This window comes from Coffea eugenioides, chromosome 6 (assembly GCF_003713205.1).
Source record: "Coffea eugenioides isolate CCC68of chromosome 6, Ceug_1.0, whole genome shotgun sequence".
Lineage (NCBI taxonomy): Eukaryota > Viridiplantae > Streptophyta > Magnoliopsida > Gentianales > Rubiaceae > Coffea > Coffea eugenioides.
In genome coordinates, this window is record NC_040040.1 from 8,397,614 (window position 1) to 8,416,950 (window position 19,337).

Genomic DNA, 19,337 nt, shown 5'->3' on the forward strand with positions numbered 1-19,337 from the left:
AAGATATTCAAACCAATTTTAGGATTGAATGTATTTTTGATATATTGCATCCCTTATACTTACGGAGACTTAGTTCTACAGTCTCTTTTGGATACTATACCAATAAAATTAAATTTACCCGTTAGACATACAATAAAAGTTATCAATCATTAGATTATTTCAATAGTTTGACGCACTGAATGATGTAGCAAGAGTTAAATGAATTAGAACCGAAGGCACTGTACTCACAAGGGACTATAGTATTTTTCTACACGTTTTTCAACCTAAAGAATACATGGTATGAGTATGAGCCAACCTAAATAGAGTTTATAACTCAAAATTTTTCGTGAGCCTTAAATGAGTCACACCTCTGTGAGTCTTATTGAACTAAGTTTAGGCCAAAGAATACTAATCCAAATGGACTTGTATTTCAAAAACGAAATGCTACAGTGTTATTTTTAAAAAATAACCCCAAAAACAATTAATCCAAACGGACCCTTAGTAGCTTGATTTGTTTTCTGCCCGGTTTCTTTCTAAATGACAATTGGTCATTAATATACTGGATATCAACCTAAACTTATCCTTTTGCAGTATTTTCTTCCTCTTTTTTTTTTTTTTTTTCCGTTTTTGCATTTTTTGGTCCTATGGTGGGACTAAGGACCAACTCCATTTCCAATTTTGTACCTTTTTCTCCCACATTTTTTTACCCCCTTTGTACGTACTTCTTTCATATCAAACACACCATTGGGGTTGAGGAAGAGAGATAAGCTCGAAGTCATGTCTCATCTCATGAATATTAAGTTTGCATGCAAAACAAGCTGAAGACTTATCCAGTTCCTGGACTGCTAGCGTTCAAAAGTGAAAAAACATTGATGGGATTTTTTAACTAAAACGGGAGCGCCTTTTGGACCAAGGAAAGACGAATCAGGACTAAGGCCAACCAACCAGCACTGCATTCCTTTCTTTTTAAAAATCAGAGGCCATCACCTCTTGAGGAATCATTGCAATTGACCGATTGGTTTTCTGGCATACCAATTCTTTCAGCTTTCCTACTTCCCAAAATTGTTATAATTCATATTATCTTTTTTGGTTAAGGCGAAGCTTTACAAAGGCGATTGGAAAAAGGAGAAGCTTGAGATTTTTTGAATCTGGGACCTAACAGTCATTGACGAATGTCCCAACCTACAGAGCTGAATTTCTAGTGCATCATTCATATAATCCATAGCAACAAAGAGTTTATAAAAATAAAAAAAAAAGATGCAAATTTAATTAAGGTCTAAAAGCTCCCAAAAAAGCTTATGGTTTCGATCAGCACCAATACATATATGGTGTGTGAATTATCATCATTTGATATCGTGTTTATGTTAGCTTCCTCTCTGTTCGTTCAAACACCATTATCTTTCCTACTTTTTAGTTGTTAAAAAGAACTTTCACCGCATTGTCGGTAAGTCGAGCGTTTTCACATCGAACAACCTTTTCAGCTAAAGTGGAGGGCCGATAATGAAGTGTTCCTGTTCCCGACCAAAGCAAATGGCAGAAAATTAGATGCGTAAATCAACTTTTCTTCAATCCTTAACAGAGTATAATCATCATGATCTTGTCTGCTTTTAATTTAGCTTTTACATGTATGCTAATGAAATATCTTTCCACATTCAATGGTGTGAGAGAAATCACGTGAGGAGATAAGCATAGTCAAGTACTAGAAGTAACATGCTAAATGTAGGATGCATGCTTTAGTACAATATTCTAGTGCAGGTTCGCGGTTTCAAATTTTAAGAAGGCAAAGCATTCAAAACCTAGAATGGCTAGTCTGGGGAATTTACTTTAGGGAGTTTAAGATATGAAAGGAGAAACTCTCGTAATCCACTGTAGCGAAGGAACAAATAGAAGAGAGAGAGAGAGAGAGAGAGGCAACTGTAATATAGCCTTGCAAGCCAGTAGTTCAATATTCTGAATGGACCAGCAAGTTTCGACAGTCCTCTCATTTCGCACCTTATTAGAATGTAAATTTTAGGTACTACTAATTGGCGCCTTCCACTTCTGGGGACGTTCCTCGTTGGTGCAATGTTTCGGGGACCACGGGATTACAGGTTGTTGATCCTTGGCAAGTAGAATCATTGACGAAGAAAAGTCTGGACATTTAACCTGTTCTTGGGACCATTATTGGAAAATCAGAATGATTCAATTCATTTGAACATATTTCAAGTTTTCCACTTGGCTTATACGACGCAAATACTGACAATTCAATATGAAATATCCTCTTGAATGTTTGTTCGCTTTGAAATATCCTCTTGATTCAATCACGAAAACTAATTTAATCCCACGTTGTTCTCGTGGAAATAGTAGTAGACCCAGAAATTACCATACCATTATTATTCGATTTCAATCAATTGAACAAAAGAAGGGAAACGGTTTCAGGAGAGTATATACCTGTGAACTCGACATTATGGCGTTTTAGCACTCATTGAGTTAGGTACTTAGGTGACACCACACATGACCATGTTGAATCCACCCACGTGTCCAATCTAGCTAAACTCTTTGTTGGAAAATAGAAAATTGTGTGTTTCCATGATGGAAAATGTAATGTGATTGATCAGTTTGATTTAGTTGAGAAAACAGATCTCAGAGTCAATGTAAAGCTTGTTTGCGTAAATTTGGGAATTACGTACAAGTGCAGAAGATCATGAAAGACTGACATTTGGACGTGGATGGTACGTCTCGCAATTTCTTGAACTTGATTAATATAGAAAACAGACAAAAATTGGTCTTCTTTTGACCAATTTCGATGGAGTTTCTACTCACATCGAGTCCTTTCCCCTTCCCCCTAGAATAGGCTAGTTTAGGTTATAGAAATTCTATCGTGTCGACAAAAAAAAAATAATATAGAAAACAGACAAAATGAAAGTAGGGATGTATCGGTTTTAAGTAATCCATTCACAAATTTCAGAATCAAGACAACAAACAATTAATGTTGTTTTAGCGAGGAGAGCTACATTTCAAAGCCATGAAGTTTGACAAAAAAGTTCAGTGTGGTGTATTAAAACACTCGGGAAAGCCCGCACGCAGAATATACCTGCAGCATGGTGGAGATGTTTCTTTCTTCTGCGGGATATTTATTACTAAAAAAAGAAGTCCATATAGAAACATCAATCCGAAAATAATTCTATGGAAATAAAAAAGTCAATCAATAATCAATAATGGCATCTTATTATTATTGTTTTTGGGAAAACTTTTCCCTGCAGTTGACTGCAAATAGTAGTAGAAGTAGACTAGCAGTATTAATTTCCGAAACGGGACATAAAAATGAGCCACTTGGGTAGGTAGCTGGAGGGCGTGAGATCTGCGGACCATCTGTCCCTACTCTATATCTGTTGGAGGGCATGACGAATTGATTACTAGTAGTATTTTAAAGCACCAAATCAATTTATATTAACACCTTAAAATGCATGCCATTATCCGGATCCTCCTCTCGACATCAATTGACTAAATCAAGAAGAAGCCTGATCCTTGACGACATATGATATAGCATGATGACCTCTTCATCATCAGTTCCTTTAATCCTTTTCAAGAGGTGAAGGGAGTTCCAACGTCAAGTGTCTGTACTTGTGAATAATTATAATTAAAACAGGACTAGTGGCTACGTCTGTCGTCTAAGGGAAAAGTATCGATCAGGCACTCTATTAATCAACGCGACAAACAATTAAACATGTCTGAACCAATGAGTTTGTTTGGATAGGAGTTTATTTGAGTTAATTACTGTAGTACTTTTTGTGATTTAATGTATGTGAGATAAAAAGGTGGTTGAAATTTGTATAGTAAATTATTTTATCTGAAATCAAGTCATCATTTTTTGATCGTGCGTAATATGTGACTCAAGTTTAAGATCCGTTGGAGGCAAAATTAAAGAAAAAAGATACAAACAATCTTTGGAGGATCAACATTAATTTTCTCGGTGAAGAGTCAGACAACATTAATTGTTAATAATAATGCACTTTTATTAATTCCATTACTACAGATCATTGCACCGTCTCAACCATCACAACGATATGAACCTCTTCTATTAAGAGGCACTCGATCGCAGATGAATGACATTTTAGGAAGAATTAAATGACTTCAGCTCCACGACCAAAAAAAAAAAAAGATTATCCTAAAAGCGAAACAGGAGAGTCAACCGAGCTCGCGGCCGCCCAGTGGTGCAAATTAAATGCACACAATACGTGTATGAATATATTTTATGGCATATTCCTAGAAGGGAAATACATTTGATGGCCAGATTTAGAAAACATTACTCCTCCAAAATTACCTTGCTTATCTCTTCTTTGACGGCTCTAGTATTTGCAATGCAGCAGACAGCAGTAGACCTCCCTCTTAAAAAAAAAAAAAAAGGAACCAAGATGTTTTCTTGTCGGATTGAGTATAAGATCTCTGAGTTTTATAACTTTCTGGGATTGATATGCTTTTAAAACTGGGATTTATCATTTATGGATGTTCCCAAATACCCATATTAGTATATAGTTTTAAAACTAGGACGCATGAGACTGAGAACACACGAGAATTTCGTTATCGAATTTTTTGCGCAACGGATTTTTTGTCTCACATCTTGTGCCACTCTCTGTTCCACTTTTTATTATATTGCTATTTCTCCTTCATAAATATCATATTTTAATTCTTTTTTATTTCTTTAAGATTCAATAACTATTAATTGAGTAAAAAATAAATACAACAACTTCAAAAAAGTAATATATAATAGAAAATTTAAAAATACAACAAAAGATCCGTTGCGAATTTTTTGTCGCATGATATTCGGGTAAGATTTCAGTGAATCTTCTTGTGCGTGGATGTGGCAAAATTATGTAATTTCGCATTAGAACAAATTCGCGACAAACACATAAAGGATGAATGCCATGAATTACATATCAATTTCAAGGTTTTAAGGCATACTTCATTTCCTACAGCCACATTCATTATTTGGATTGAGACACCAAGATTTATTAGAAATTTTATGTTAAAAATCGTTTATGTTCTTTTCCTAAAAAAAAAAGAGCTCGATCACCTTAAAGTCATGCAACAAAATGAGGATAGTTTTTGAATGCTAATTGTTAGTTTTTTTTAGTTGTCATGCAAACCAATCTGTTTTCACAAATGATGCTTTGCACCTAGTAACTGGTTAGCACATTTTTAGAAAATAACAAAAATAATAATTACCGCAAAGGAAAGAAGATTTTCTTAGAATGCTTATTCCAAACAAACACCGAACAAGAGGAGCGAGAAACAGAAAATCTAGGATCACTGTTTGGAGTGTTGCGGTTTGATCTGTGCCAGGGATAACCTTTGAGGTGGCAATATGGTTGGAAAAGTAAAGATATCCTCGTTGATGTAAAGACAAAAGTGACAGCGTTGCGAGTATAGCCAAGTTGATCCGTTTTTGAATCAAGCAATTTTTTTAACTGTTTTGAGGAACTTGAGAGGTTGTTGCTGCTACAGAGTAGTAACTTGTTTCCCGGTACCCCTTGATGCTGTGCAGTCAACTTGGTTGGGAATATTTCCAAAGCAATAATCAATGTTACTGTTAGAACAAATTTTTCTCAAATGTCAAGATTATCTACAATCAATCAATTTTATATCAAAATTCTTCTTGATTTTTTAAAAATTCACTAACTACTAATTACTTCTCTTTTTCTCTATCTAATTAAAGTTTTTTCCTGCTCACTTGCATTCTTCTCTCTCACTCTCACACATTAGTTCATCAATTATTTTCATAATTTGCTGAATTGGTCTTGGTTTTAATAATTTCAGCTCGTATATTAATTCTACATGTTCTTATATTTTTTTTTTTAAAATTTTATTCAAAAGGTCCTTTTTTCAAATAAAATGTAATTTAAGTAAAAAAAAAAAAGCAAGAGTGCATAGAACCAAAAAGATACAAGAAAAGATTAAGGCAAAAATTAAGTTATTTAATTGTAAAACAATAGATGTATTAGTCTGTGGGTGAGAAAGAGAGAGATGAGAATAGTAGGAAGAAAAATGAGAGGCCCTATGAGAAAATGTTTAATTAGAGAGAGAAAAGAGTAGTAATTTATGCATATGAATCTTAGGAAAATCAATAAATATCTATACAATTAATTGATTAAGCGTAATTTTGACATTTGAGAAAAAAATGTGTTTTGCTGGGAAGATAATTAATTACTCTTGCCAGTCAACTTTGGCAGCTACACGCGCAAGGGGTTGGACCATGATGATTGGTGAAGTAATGCCCCGTGAATCGACTTTGGCCACAACAATAGGTCCTCTTTTTTGTTTTCATAAGCCGGATATTTTCAACGCACTAGGAGGAGTTTCGATCGTCTGTCCGTCGATGAAAACCAAAACCCAATTCAATTTGTGACCGTGGACTGTACTATTGAAAGTGCATTGAAGTATAATACTAGTTGAGTTTTTCTTTCTTCTAATAAAAAATGATTACTAGGAACAGACAACAAGGATAGTTATTACGAGCCAATAATACAAGCAAGTATTATATGCTGACTCGCAAATGATGAGAACACTAATGTAATTATTTTCAAATCAATGAGCAATTTCACGTCACAAATTTGGCTTTGGGTGGATGCAGCAGCATACACATAATAAGTTAGTCACAGTTATGTACTATAAAATTTATTAACGCAAGGGATAGTCGGTTTAGGAGGCCATAGGATCTGATAATTAACGATTTTAATTAACATCGCCATCAGCTTACAAAGCATAAAGAACCTAAAGAATGAGGGAAGGACCAGATGTCAAAGACCCCATATACCCATATGTCACGGGCGAGCTGTGGGGAAGGGGTAAAGATGTCAAAAGAGTGTGGGGAGAGTTTCTTGATTGCGGAGGCAAATTATTAGGGTTAAACTATTTGATATTTGATTCGAATTCGATTGAGTAAAATTTCAGTTCTAATTTGATACAATAATGAGTTAAGTCAAACTTAAATAGTGTTTTATGTTCTACGACGACGACGCTCAAATTTGATAGACACTTTGTTTAAAGTCAAAGCTAGTTGGTGAATAAATAAGTCGAAGATGAATAAAAATTTAAACTTGTTAAAATAATTAAACAATTCTAACGTAATGGTGTTTGACTTGCCTAAACTCACTTTATGCCCCTCACAAGTTAGTGAAAATTAACCGTTTCTAGTTTCTTGTTTATAGTATAGTATGCTACATATATGCGCTAATTATGGTGAGGACTGCGGGGTTTATTAAAAATTAGCCAATTTCCATAACCAAATAGAGAAGTGAATGAATTAAAAATAGTACAGTAAAATCCAACATGCAAAAAAGGAAAGAAATATAACCGTATCATATACGTATCATATATAGACTACAGTAGCATGACGAGAATTGACGGGAGAGGAGCTAAAGAGGAAGGAGGGAGGATACACCTCGACCCTTTTTTTTTTTCCTCCTTTTGTTTATTCATTCATTCATTTATATTTATGAGGAAGGCTTGGAGCATGCTGACGGGTGAGGAGTAGGGAGGGATGCAATATTGAATTCAACGAGGAGCAGTAGCTCAATAGGAGGAAAGAAATACCCACGAACAAGAAAAGACGAAAGAAACTAGACTAAAAAAACCAAGAAAAAAGGGAAAGAAGGGTGGGGAAACAAGGAAGAAGAAAAGGAATTGATTTACAAAACATGGTGGGATTACGGACTGCGAATTACAATGGAATGTTTAGTAGGGTATCAATGTGCGGCGCCGGGGTAGCAGAAGAGATGGAGCAGTTGTCCAGAGAAGGCAGCCATTACAGTATAACCTCCGGGATCCTTCCTTCGCTGGGTGCAAGAAGCAACCGCCGGGTCCAGCTCCGTAGATTCACTATTTCCCCATATGATCGCCGCTACAGGCGAGTGTTTTGTTTTTTGTGTTCTTTAGTAACTATATAATAATATGACTATATGGCCGCGCTTTCGCGGTCCGTTCGTTCGTATGCTACTGTGTTTTTGTTCGCAAGAAGTTGTAGTAGTCGTCTAAGATTTTCTTGTTTGCGTAAATTACCATATGTTTTTGTTAGAGGCGATTTTTTTTCTACTGATAGAGGTTCGTTTGTATTCATTCGTTTATTCAATGAATGAATGAATGTTGCAGAATGGAAAGTGATGATGAAATCATTGTCTGACCCAAGAGAATAATAGAGTTGTGGAGTGGGATTTGACTCCTTCCTCTTCTTCTTCATTTATTTATTTAACGAACGGAAACTGCTTAGAGAAGAAGATGCACAGTAAATATGGTTGCCAAGGCTTCAGCTTACGAATTCTTACGAACTAATTCAGAATTTCCTCTGTCTTTTAATCTTGTTTCTTCCATGAGCCAACCGCTTTTTCACAGTGTCTGCCCCGGTAGTTGGCTGTTACAATCATTGTTTCACCTTTTTTTTTAAAAAAAAAACCTTCTCGCTTTTATGTCAACAAAGTTAGTCCTATTTTCCTACCACTTTTCGCGGAAGTCATTCTACTCCCTCATTTAACAAGAATCGGTCGTTCCCCCCCCCCCCCCCTTTCTTTTTGTGTTAAAAACAATCTATTTAGTGTGAATTGTGAATTGGGTGAAAAGAATTGGATTATTGAGGGGTGACTAAGTGGAACCCAATTCTTCATCCAATTAACGGAAGCCATTTTTTCGTGCAGTATCCTCCAACTCCAAAATAATAGTAGCAGTAGATCTTTTTCCTGTTTTCCTCAGAGGCTCTTTGAGTCAATAGAGGTTCCTTTCAGTTTCAAATGCTAATCAAGAATTCTTTGATATGCTTTCTTTTTCATAGCCTGTGCTTTATCCGTATTTTCACAAGAACTAGCCTCAATCCTTTGTTTGCCCTGGTAGTGACACCAGGGTAAAATTTATGCCTTTTTTGTGCTCTATTTGCAATTTGGTAAGTTGTTGAATTTTGCTAGTGTATATCTTCACGCCCATGGGGTATGGACTAAATGGCAGTAATACAACAGTATCGTTTTATTTAATATCTGAATGTCTCAATTATGAGCGCTATTTCTTGTGTTTTATCAGTGGAGACGTTAGGAAATTGTTGAATTCCATTTACGAGGTTTGCAGTTGTAGACTCTTCGTTTGTTCTTGTGTTTCGACCGTGCTCTAGACTGTTTCTGTATTCAACGTTATGCTTTGATGATTTTTGCAGTTTCATATTCAGTGCAAAGTTCTTTATGTTTGATCCAAGCAATACAATTGCATTTTTTACAGGGCATGGGAAACGTTTCTGATTGTTCTGGTAGCTTATACTGCTTGGGTGTCTCCATTTGAGTTTGGGTTTTTGGAGAAACCAGAGGGACCACTGCCTATTTTGGATAATGTCGTCAATGGTTTCTTTGCCATTGATATCATTCTCACTTTCTTTGTTGCATACCTCGATAGGACTACGTATCTTCTCATTGATGATCGCGGGCTGATTGCTTGGAAATACGCCAGCAGTTGGTTGGCCTTCGATGTTGTCTCCACTATTCCTTCTGAACTTGCTCGCAGAATTTCTCCTCAAGATTTGCGGACATATGGCTTATTCAATATGCTTCGTCTCTGGCGTCTTCGTAGAGTTAGTGCCTTATTTGCCCGGTAAATGACTCAAGTAGCTAACCAAATTGTTGAGCGCACTAATCTTTTCCAGGCATGAGGAAATTGCTCTCTTTGTAATTTATACTGATTCCTGCTTCCCCCCCACCCCCACCCCCTTCTTACTTCGGAACAGGTTGGAGAAAGACAGAAACTTCAACTACTTTTGGGTTCGATGCGCTAAGCTTATTTGTGTATGTATATATTACACAATTTGTTGGTAAATAAATCATTAGTATAAAGTAGTTAGGTTATCTCGTTAAATGCTGATCCATGTGTGATTATAGGTGACTCTTTTTGCTGTTCATTGTGCGGGGTGCTTCTACTATCTGCTTGCTGCTCGTTATCACAATCACAAGAAGACATGGATTGGGGCTTCTATGGGGGACTTCCTTCGGGAAAGTCTGTGGATCCGTTATGTAACCTCAATGTACTGGTCCATCACTACTCTAACTACAGTTGGTTATGGTGACCTACATGCCGAGAATACGAGAGAGATGATCTTTGACATCGTTTACATGCTCTTTAACCTGGGGCTGACAGCATATTTGATAGGAAATATGACCAATTTGGTTGTTCATGGAACCAGTAGGACCAGAAAATTTGTGAGTAATACCTATACATCGTTTTTTTGTGATTTCTTGAAGTCAAGTCTAAGTTTACGATATTTATGTTAACTGCTTGCACATGATCTTCAATTTTAATGAGGCCGTGCATTCATACATAAACAGAGAGATACCATTCAAGCTGCATCAAGTTTCGCTCAGAGGAACCAGTTGCCTCTTCGCCTACAAGATCAGATGCTCTCTCACTTGTGCTTGAAGTTCAGAACTGACTCAGAGGGGCTGGAGCAGCAAGAGACTCTAGATTCTCTTCCAAAAGCCATCCGGTCAAGCATTTCACATTTTCTCTTTTACTCCCTAGTGGATAAGGTGTACTTATTTCGTGGCGTGTCCAACGACTTGCTCTTCCAACTGGTAATTCTTTGGAACGGTAGAACATTTTCACTTTTCAAGTTTGAGGCCTTATAGCATATACTTCCTATACTGCCAGGTTTCAGAGATGAAAGCTGAGTACTTTCCTCCCAAGGAGGATGTAATTCTGCAGAATGAAGCTCCAACAGATTTTTACATTCTTGTGTCAGGAGCAGTGGTAAAATTGGGCTTCCTTTTTCATCTTTTTCATTGTGATTTATCGAAAGTCATGTGCTTGTAATTTGTTACCCTCATTTGGACTTGTAAAAAAGCTGTTGACTCATAAATGCCTGCTGCTGATGTTTGAACTGCTCACAGGATTTACTGGTTTTCAAAAATATTGGCGAGCAGGCAAGTGCAATGCATATGCTCGGATCAAATACTCCCCCCTTGTTTTTCCCTGGACTAGACTATCTACTTCAACAAATAATGAAAGATTTAGACTTTCCTCTTATATTGAAGATGTTGTGACTGAATTTTCAGATTGTTGGGGAGGCAAAAAATGGTGATCTCTGTGGTGAGATTGGGGTTCTTTGCTATAGGCCTCAGCTGTTCACTGTACGAACAAAAAGACTGAGCCAGCTATTGCGACTGAATCGAACCACATTTATGAATATCATTCAGGCCAATGTTGGAGACGGGACCATTATCATGAATAATCTCCTTCAGGTCCGTCCGTATGCTTCGTTAACTGGAAGACGATTTTCAATTTTGATTGAAAATTTTCGTTACAAGGTCCTTTTGGGTTCACTACTGCACACACTCTGTCATTGACTATCATTGAATTGCTTTTGGCTTTCTTCATTGGTTGCGCAGCATTTGAAGGAGCTAAAGGATCCAATCATGGAGGGAGTGCTGATAGAGACAGAGAACATGCTAGCTCGTGGTAGAATGGACTTACCTCTCAGCCTCTGCTTTGCAACACTGAGAGGAGACGACTTGCTGTTGCATCACTTGTTGAAACGAGGTCTAGATCCAAATGAATCCGACAACGATGGGAGAACTGCCCTGGTGTGTATATACTACTCTCATTTGACTCCTTAAAAATTATTTCTAGAATGCAATTCTGTCTTTTTGTTCATTCTACGTCCTTTTATGTACTCAGCATATAGCTGCATCAAAAGGAAACGAGAATTGTGTGCTACTGCTTCTGGATTTTGGAGCGGACCCCAACAGCAGAGGTATCTCCAACTTTCATATTGCTTTAAGTTATGACGTCCCCAATACTGCTATGGGAACCCAACTTTGTGATGATATAGAAGCAGGAAAACAATGACAATTATAATTTACACGTCCCTTCTTCATATTTTATAACTACAGTAATGGCAGCAATAGTCAACTTAGCGAAATGTGGCCCCTAATACTCTCCAGGCGTCAGTTTTATTTATTAATTTGAGCCGTCTTTGATTTAATTGCTAGTACCGTATGATTTACCCCTCATTCTGTCCGAGTGCGGACTGTATGGGCTGGCCCTCTTGCATCAATGAAAAGTGAAAAATACCCTTTTGGTCATTCCGTACAAGTTGAAAATGGCTGAATCTGCATCTCCTAGACAACTGTAACACCAGTCTCATTTACTCTTTTAAGGTCTCTATATTTACTGCGATTGTCCATTTCATTATGGTCTGCCTGTTGATCTGTATTGATGGCCAAAAAAAACAAAAAAAAACAAAAAAACGCGTGTGCTTTGATTATGCAGACTCGGAGGGAAACGTACCATTATGGGAGGCCATGTTGGGCAGGCATGAATTAGTCGTCAAGCTATTGAGTGATAATGGTGCCAAAATAACTTCTGGAGATGTTGGCCAATTTGCGTGCACTGCTGCTGAACATAACAACTTAAAATTGCTACAGGAGATTGTTCGTCTCGGCGGGAATGTTAAACGTCCCAGGAGCAATGGATCAACAGCTCTTCATGTTGCTGTTTGTGAAGGTAACAATGACATTGTGAAATTCCTCTTGCAACAAGGCGCTGATATTGATAAAACAGACGAACATGGCTGGACCCCGAGAGATCTAGCTGAACAGCAGGGTCATGAAGACATAACAGCTCTCTTTGAATCCATAAAAGCTCTCTTTGAGTCCATAAAAGAAACTAAAACTCAACCTGTTGCTCCAATCTTGGAAGAAAAGCATGGAGTTCGGTTCCTTGGAAGATTTAAAAGTGAGCCTACGATCTTCCCTGTGCCGCAGGAAGGCTCATTTCCAGCTGTTGGAGGATCGTGGGGACGATCAAGTAGAAGACGTAGGGCTGATAAATTTCACAATTCACTAGTCGGGATCATGTCAGCTGCCCGGAATGGGGAGAACAGCTTGCTTTTATCCGTGAATCAGGCTAAACTTGCCACGGGTACCAGAATCTACGTTGCTAGAGTGACCATAAGTTGCCCTGAGAAAGAAGATGTTGCTGGAAGGCTTGTTTGCCTTCCACCTAGCTTCCAAGAGTTACGTGAGATTGGATTCAAAAAATATGGGTTTTGGCCAGCCAGAATATTGAACAAGGATGGAGCTGAAATTGACGAAATTGAGTTGGTAAGGGACGGTGACCATTTGGTATTCGTAAGCGATGGTGGCGTGCGCGGGCCTAATCAGCAAAGAGCTGAAGGTGCTGATGGTGTATTGAGATAAACCAGAAAACCGCGTTTTCCATTTTTCTTCCTAAATCTTTGTAGGTTCCTCAAGGCCATCAATTTCCGGAGCCAACGTCTTTGATTGTGTAGTCATATCATTCACCAATTGTTTTTGCTCAGTGAATGCACGCACCCATTTGGATTTGGGGGCTACACCCAATCATTCTCTTCTGTGCCCTCAACCCAATTGTTTGCCACGGGATAAATTCGAATCAGTTCACTAGAGATTATATCATCACATAAGATTTATGCTTCTAACACAACCGAATCAAATGATCTCCAAGCCGTAATTCTCTATTTTAAGTCGAAGTAAAGGCAAGGTTAGACCTGCAAAATCTTCTGGTTCCCCATACAGCTGTACTCCGGAGTATTAGCAAATACAACACACATGCAGCAGAAAATCAAACTCAACCATAATGGGCATATGCACATACAATATAAAATAGTAAAATAGCTAACAAGTGATACTGCCAAATTCAGATCCTCTCATCTGCACAAAGGTTTACTATAGACATATCTTCCATACTATTTATTATAATGGTCATCAGTACAAACAAGAAACAGCTTCGGATCTCGAGTGATAACTTCAAAGCAGTTCATGGTACCATACACATCCAGATAACTCCTCCCTACAACAGCTTCAGCATTTTGAGCCGTTCTTCATGCTCCAGGTCCAATTTTGGAGTGGTATAACAGCCTCGAAGGTCCTCAACAATATACTCCTGCAATATCCCAAAAAAGAACGTCAGCAGTGAGGGAAAGAGGAGGAGAATAAAAATAACCTAGCACTACAAAATAGGAAGGGCAAATATTTGGGTCTCGAGAATTTTCCGTGCTGGGACCATTAGATTAAAAGTCCAGATTTTTCTGATCATCTATTCTCCAGAAACTGATTGGAAAACTATGTGCCTAAAGAACTCAGAAGTCTGAACATCACCCAGCTTCAACGCTATCTTGGTCAACATCAACGGCAAGTATTTCCTTAGTAATTCAAAACCAATGTGGTCAACCACAAGATCACAGATGAAGCAATTCTAATGGAAAAGAAAATTCTAAGAATTTCAGGACCGGTTGTCGGAGTTGGAGAATAATGGTTTTAAGTAGTAAAGCATAACGAAGTATCAATTTCCAAATGACCACTGGAACTGGAACAGTACCTTTTCCTTTTAGGTTTTTTGAAGCACAGAAATTGGATACCAGTCTCACCATAAATCTTCAATGGATGCCCATGAATTTCAAATCTCTAGTCTACCTACTAATTCCAAGTCCAAACATTAAGAGAAAATTATCATTCCGCAGACTGAACTTCACAAGAACAACCTCAGATTTCCAAAGTAAACCCCCTTTTCTCACATTGCTCCTACTCTTTTTTAAAGAACATACTGTCACCATTAACAAACCTCGTTGATAATAAAAGGAAACTCCAGCAAGTCATTAACTCCAAAAATAAAATGAAGTAAAAGAAGTCGACACCATTGACTAGCTTCATTATAAGATTCCAAAACTATACAAGTTCACTCATACCACAATGATTATTTGACTTATCACATAATTTATACAAGACATAGCCAAGAGATTTTACCTGTGTGAGTTCTCTCTTCGTGAGGATGTGGTAGTGTCTCTGCCAAATCCTCTGGATGGCCATGGTGGCAGCAAGGAAACCATAAGCAATTCCAAGAATGGCAAAGATGACAACAAAAACAATTACTAGGGCAAAGCATGCTTCCATGGATGCAGGGAAACAATCCAAGATGCCCCAGCCATAACAACAATTTTGACAACCAGCCACACGCGGGTCATTGCTGTTCAGAGAGGAGCAGTGTAGTATGAGCCCAAAAAATCCCAGCAGCACAAAGAAGCCAAGAACCCCTGTTCAGTCAATGAATTGGTATGGTTAGATCCATGGGATATTCTGCCCTATTGAATGCAAAAAAGAGATACTCATGACTCCTCAGAGAAAGCATTACAGAGACAGCAACTAAAACATGCAACCCGATTATTGATTAATGTTACCAGATCAGTAGTAACAAGATTTATCGCATTAACAATTCCAGCAAATTCAGGAATACTTGAAAGGCAACAACTGTATCAGAATCTTGCGAAAACAATAAAATCAAGTGGAAGGAAAACCCATCTTGACATGCTTAAAAGAAGTTAAATCTTCATAATACAGTCTCATTTATTTCATGGAAATGAGTTGCAAGGTACATTTAAAATATTTCCTAAGTTTATGGGTTTAAAACACATTAAAAACTGCCTACCCAACAGCCAGGCTATCTTTTCGACGAAAACCATGATATTCTTTTGTAAGTGACACAAGAGCTAGACCATCACCATGCTCATGTCATTCTCTCCCTTCAGAACCCTGGCTACCAGGCCAAACCCCATTTATATATTTGATAAGATCATCAAGCCATTCATCTATGCTATCCTTTTAAACGTGTTCTCTTAACATAAAAAGGTCACATCTCACCGAAATAAACATCTTTTCTTAACATAAAAAGGTCACACTTCACCGAAAATGGAGCACCGCAAGGGCAAATACTTGGATAGACCTGGTCCACCAGCAAGGCTGTGGACCATGTGGCCAAAAACTCGCCACATCACTTCCTTGCTGAAAAGCCTGAAGATTGCAAAGAAAAAGCGCGGCGTGGCTTATTTATTTCCACAGGGTCTATTTCGAGGCGGTGGACCAGGTCTATGTAAGTCTTTGCCCACAGGACTAACAAATCCACCACAGGAGATACAATAGTGGACCTTTGATGCATTTAGTCTTTGGTCTACAAAATAAATTTGTCGGTGCACCTATACAGTAATAAAATGGAATTGGATGCTTAGAAAGTATGCGATCCCAGCTATCATTGAACGAGTTCCTGAAAGATCCATCTCTATCCATGAGGTAAGCAAAACCGCCAATCATAGCAATCACCTGAAGGAACAAGTGAAAACAAGTTAAGACATTAGAAGACACCCAGTATAGAAATTTGAAGTCCATGCCATGCATCATGTCTAAAGGAAAAAAAAGAGAAAACAAAAGTCTCAACTGACAGTTGTGACAGAATGCCGCAACAACCTCATATGCTTATGTTCACCTCTTTATTACTTAATAAAACTTAGAAAAACAAGGAAAAAGAAAAGAAAAAAGTCAGAGAAGAACTAAATGAGAAAACTCATTCATGTATCTAAACAAAACATTTCAAAGTTGAGGACCTCAGCGCTCACTCACCACTAACTTTAGATTTTCAAGAAATCACACAATCTGGGTACCAATTCAGATGCGTGAGCCAAAAGACTAGTTTAGTAGTAAATTAAAGTGAGAAAATTAGCAACCAAATAACCATTTGGGGATTAGCCACAAGCAAATCCAGAGCTATATAGTTCATTACAGAATATCCTCAAATTCAATCCTTCACTCCTAGCGGTAGAGTGTAGATTTAGTTGAATTTGATATTATAAACTTACAGCAAAATAACTACTAAAGCACCAATTGTGTCCATCCAATCATTATGGGAGATAGCAACAACAATAAAACCTCAGAACTTAGAAAACATGCATAGCCATTCCCAACTTTTAAGATAAAGTTAATTTAACCCCAATAATATAAATTAAAAAGAATCCTTATATCCACACTTTACATGAAATTGACAGTAAAAAATCATGCTTACAGTTTGTACAGCAAGAAATACGAGGAAAACATCTCTTGCAACAAAGATCCTAAATTTTATTTTTCGCCAAGAATTGTCCTCCAACTCTGCCACTCGAAGATGAAATTGAGCTTTACAAGTTGTGCAATGAGAAAACGCAAAACCTTCCTGCATTTGCATGCTGTTATGATCAATACAACAGAATCTGCATCCTTAGTATCACCACGTGGTCACACCAGAATTATTCTCCTCACCTTGACTGACCGCCAGTGATCAAGGCAAGAACGATGAACAAACTGCTGTGTGCCTTTGCACATGCACGGAGATATCAATTCATCATCTACCAATCAAGGAAAAATAATTTTTTAGGCCAGCAAAATGAGACTCAATGTGCAATCACAGTCCACGGCAGAAGAACAATACCAACACATACTGCTCAACCACTATAAATGGTTATCCCAAGCCATTACAAAAAGGAGACTGCACTTTTATCGAGAATGGATGCCAATAATGTATGACAGTTCAAATATATGACAGTTTAAAATGTATGAAAAGCAATATGACATCATCAGCACTTGAACAATCAATTCCAATGAACAAAAATTAATGCTTGATTAACTAGACAGATCCTTGAATGTACAAACACAAGTTTCTTGCTTTAAAGCTTTCGAGTTCAAGAATCGGGAATATCCTCTCATGCTTCCAATGGTAACAAATTTTGATGACGATAAACAAACTTGTCCTAATTGTCATAACTCTTCTACCTAGTCATCACCTTTGTCGGTAATAATCGTAAGACAATCCTATATTGAAGTTAACAATATACATTTACATGTTAAAGCATAAAACTGTAAATTTTTGTTCTCCTTGATAAGTGTCAAATTTTGTTTCTCAAATAAAGGACAAAAAAATCGATTAAACTAAAAAACGTGGGGGCCTTTGAAGCAGCAAAAATCAACCAACAGTTCACACGCAAAAATTGAGCTTGCCCAAAGCACCAGAAATGTCGTATTTAGACCTATTGCATTAGCCAGTAACCTCTCAGATAAACCCATTCCCAAATTGCAATTTACAGCTACACCAAGCAGTAATATAAACACGGAAACATAACCACCTCCCACACCCCAAGAGAAAATATACCAATAAAAAATTGAACAACCAAAATCCCCAAAGAACCAACACAACGCGATGAAATACACCGTTCTGAACAGATGAAACCTACTAATATACAGATTACTAGCAACAGTTTTACCATCTTCACCGTCGCATTCGAGACAAATCCTACAACAAGGCAAGGAACCGGCCTCAAGGTCTTCATCCTTTATCTCGCTGGAGCTTCCCGAGGACGATGGCGACGAAGTGTCGATATGCTTTTGAAGTTGGTGGCGTTCATGAAGCAGAGGATCGGAGTCACTGGGGTTCCGGTCACCACCAATCGACTCCAGCTGTAATTCTCCGTTCATCGGAAAACCCTATCTCAATAACAGGGAAAAAAGTTGAAAATGCAAGATTGGAATGAATTACAATATAAAGAACTATATTGAATTAAAATAACAAATTTGAGAATATAAATAGAGCAAAGAAACGTAGGAATTACGGACTGGAATTTTTTGGAGAGGAGACGGAGTAAACGAGAAATTTAATCAAATTTAGGCTCTTTTTTTTTTTTTAATTGTAGTACAGAGAGCGTCAAGGGGGGAGGGTCTCTTCTCTTGACTGCTGACTCCGTTTTTTCGTTATTTTTTCCTCTTATTCTTTTTCTGCTTTAATTACTAAAGAAGTGAAGAGAAGAGAAGAAAACGCTGTTATCAGTGATTAACTAATTTAAGCAAGTAATTACTGATACATAAGTGGATAGGGCTTGGAATAGTACACGTAGGTATTTCTGGACTGCACGAGGACAAATATGGACTTATAATCTGGGCTGGATGGGCCATCTGAAGAAGTTTCGGCCAGGAGGTATTGTTAATTTGGGCCCATATCAGTCGAGAATTACCCCCAAGTACTTTTTCATCAAATTTTTTGTATGGCTAACACAGGTAGAAAGAAGTTGACTTTGTTGACATAAATTAGCATTCATTTATGCAACGCATGGAGCGAGGGAATTCGATGAATGCTTTAAATTTTTTTAAAATCCTTTTAAATTACTATTTGGATTATTTGAGATATAGGAATTTTTAATTTATCAATTACTTGTATACATTTAAATACTAAAGTCATAATTAACCAACGTCTCATCTCTCCAATCTTACGCGCTATTTCACTATTTGTACCAAAAAACAGGAGACGTTGGCGGGGCAATTGCCTGCTATTATCGACTTTTCAATTTACTTTTTTTTCTCTTTTTAATTAGTAGCAATGATCTGCTATTATCCAGTTTGCAGCAAATTTAAGGTCTACTTGCATGGTTGGAGAAACATGCAGGCCAGTCGAATCACTCCTTCGTGTTACTTTTTAACATGGCAACGAACCTATGAGATTTAGCATCACAATATGAATTCATGCAATCTTCA

General features: G+C 37.5%; 2 protein-coding genes across 3 annotated transcripts; one reads left to right on the forward strand and one right to left on the reverse strand.

Annotated features, from left to right (window-relative positions):
* Window positions 1–7,429: 7,429 nt before the first annotated feature.
* On the forward strand, window positions 7,430–13,351 carry LOC113772961 (potassium channel AKT1-like). Its single transcript, XM_027317463.1, has 11 exons — window positions 7,430–7,864; window positions 9,214–9,579; window positions 9,713–9,770; window positions 9,864–10,181; window positions 10,308–10,553; window positions 10,630–10,728; window positions 10,869–10,901; window positions 11,034–11,219; window positions 11,367–11,561; window positions 11,656–11,731; window positions 12,250–13,351. The coding sequence occupies exons 1-11, from the start codon at window positions 7,656–7,658 to the stop codon at window positions 13,176–13,178; spliced, it is 2,715 nt and encodes a 904-aa protein (XP_027173264.1). The 5' UTR covers window positions 7,430–7,655; the 3' UTR covers window positions 13,179–13,351.
* A 218-nt stretch (window positions 13,352–13,569) lies between these two features.
* Window positions 13,570–18,494, reverse strand: LOC113772960. 2 transcript variants are annotated; one of them, XM_027317462.1, is made up of 7 exons: window positions 18,426–18,494; window positions 18,077–18,296; window positions 17,079–17,164; window positions 16,846–16,992; window positions 15,986–16,109; window positions 14,763–15,049; window positions 13,570–13,902 (listed from the first exon to the last, which is right to left on the reverse strand). In XM_027317462.1, exons 2-7 carry the CDS (start codon window positions 18,285–18,287, stop codon window positions 13,810–13,812), a joined length of 948 nt encoding a protein of 315 aa, XP_027173263.1. In that variant the 5' UTR covers window positions 18,288–18,296; window positions 18,426–18,494; the 3' UTR covers window positions 13,570–13,809. The 2 variants fall into 2 exon arrangements, with proteins under 2 accessions (XP_027173263.1, XP_027173262.1); XM_027317461.1 differs by having other exon boundaries at window positions 15,938–16,109.
* Window positions 18,495–19,337: the final 843 nt, after the last annotated feature.

Bases quoted from the DNA above. Each gene is read 5' to 3' on its own strand.
- LOC113772961 (XM_027317463.1), top strand. From the start codon at position 7,656: ATGGTGGGATTACGGACTGCGAATTACAATGGAATGTTTAGTAGGGTA. The intron at 10,902-11,033 runs GCAAGTGCAATG...CTGAATTTTCAG, and splicing joins TCAAAAATATTGGCGAGCAG to ATTGTTGGGGAGGCAAAAAA. The intron at 11,732-12,249 runs GTATCTCCAACT...TTGATTATGCAG, and splicing joins AGCGGACCCCAACAGCAGAG to ACTCGGAGGGAAACGTACCA.
- LOC113772960 (XM_027317461.1), bottom strand. From the start codon at position 18,287: ATGAACGGAGAATTACAGCTGGAGTCGATTGGTGGTGACCGGAACCCC. The intron at 16,993-17,078 runs GTGAGGAGAATA...ATGCAAATGCAG, and splicing joins ATCACTGGCGGTCAGTCAAG to GAAGGTTTTGCGTTTTCTCA. The intron at 16,110-16,845 runs GTAAGCATGATT...TTGTTCCTTCAG, and splicing joins TATTTCTTGCTGTACAAACT to GTGATTGCTATGATTGGCGG.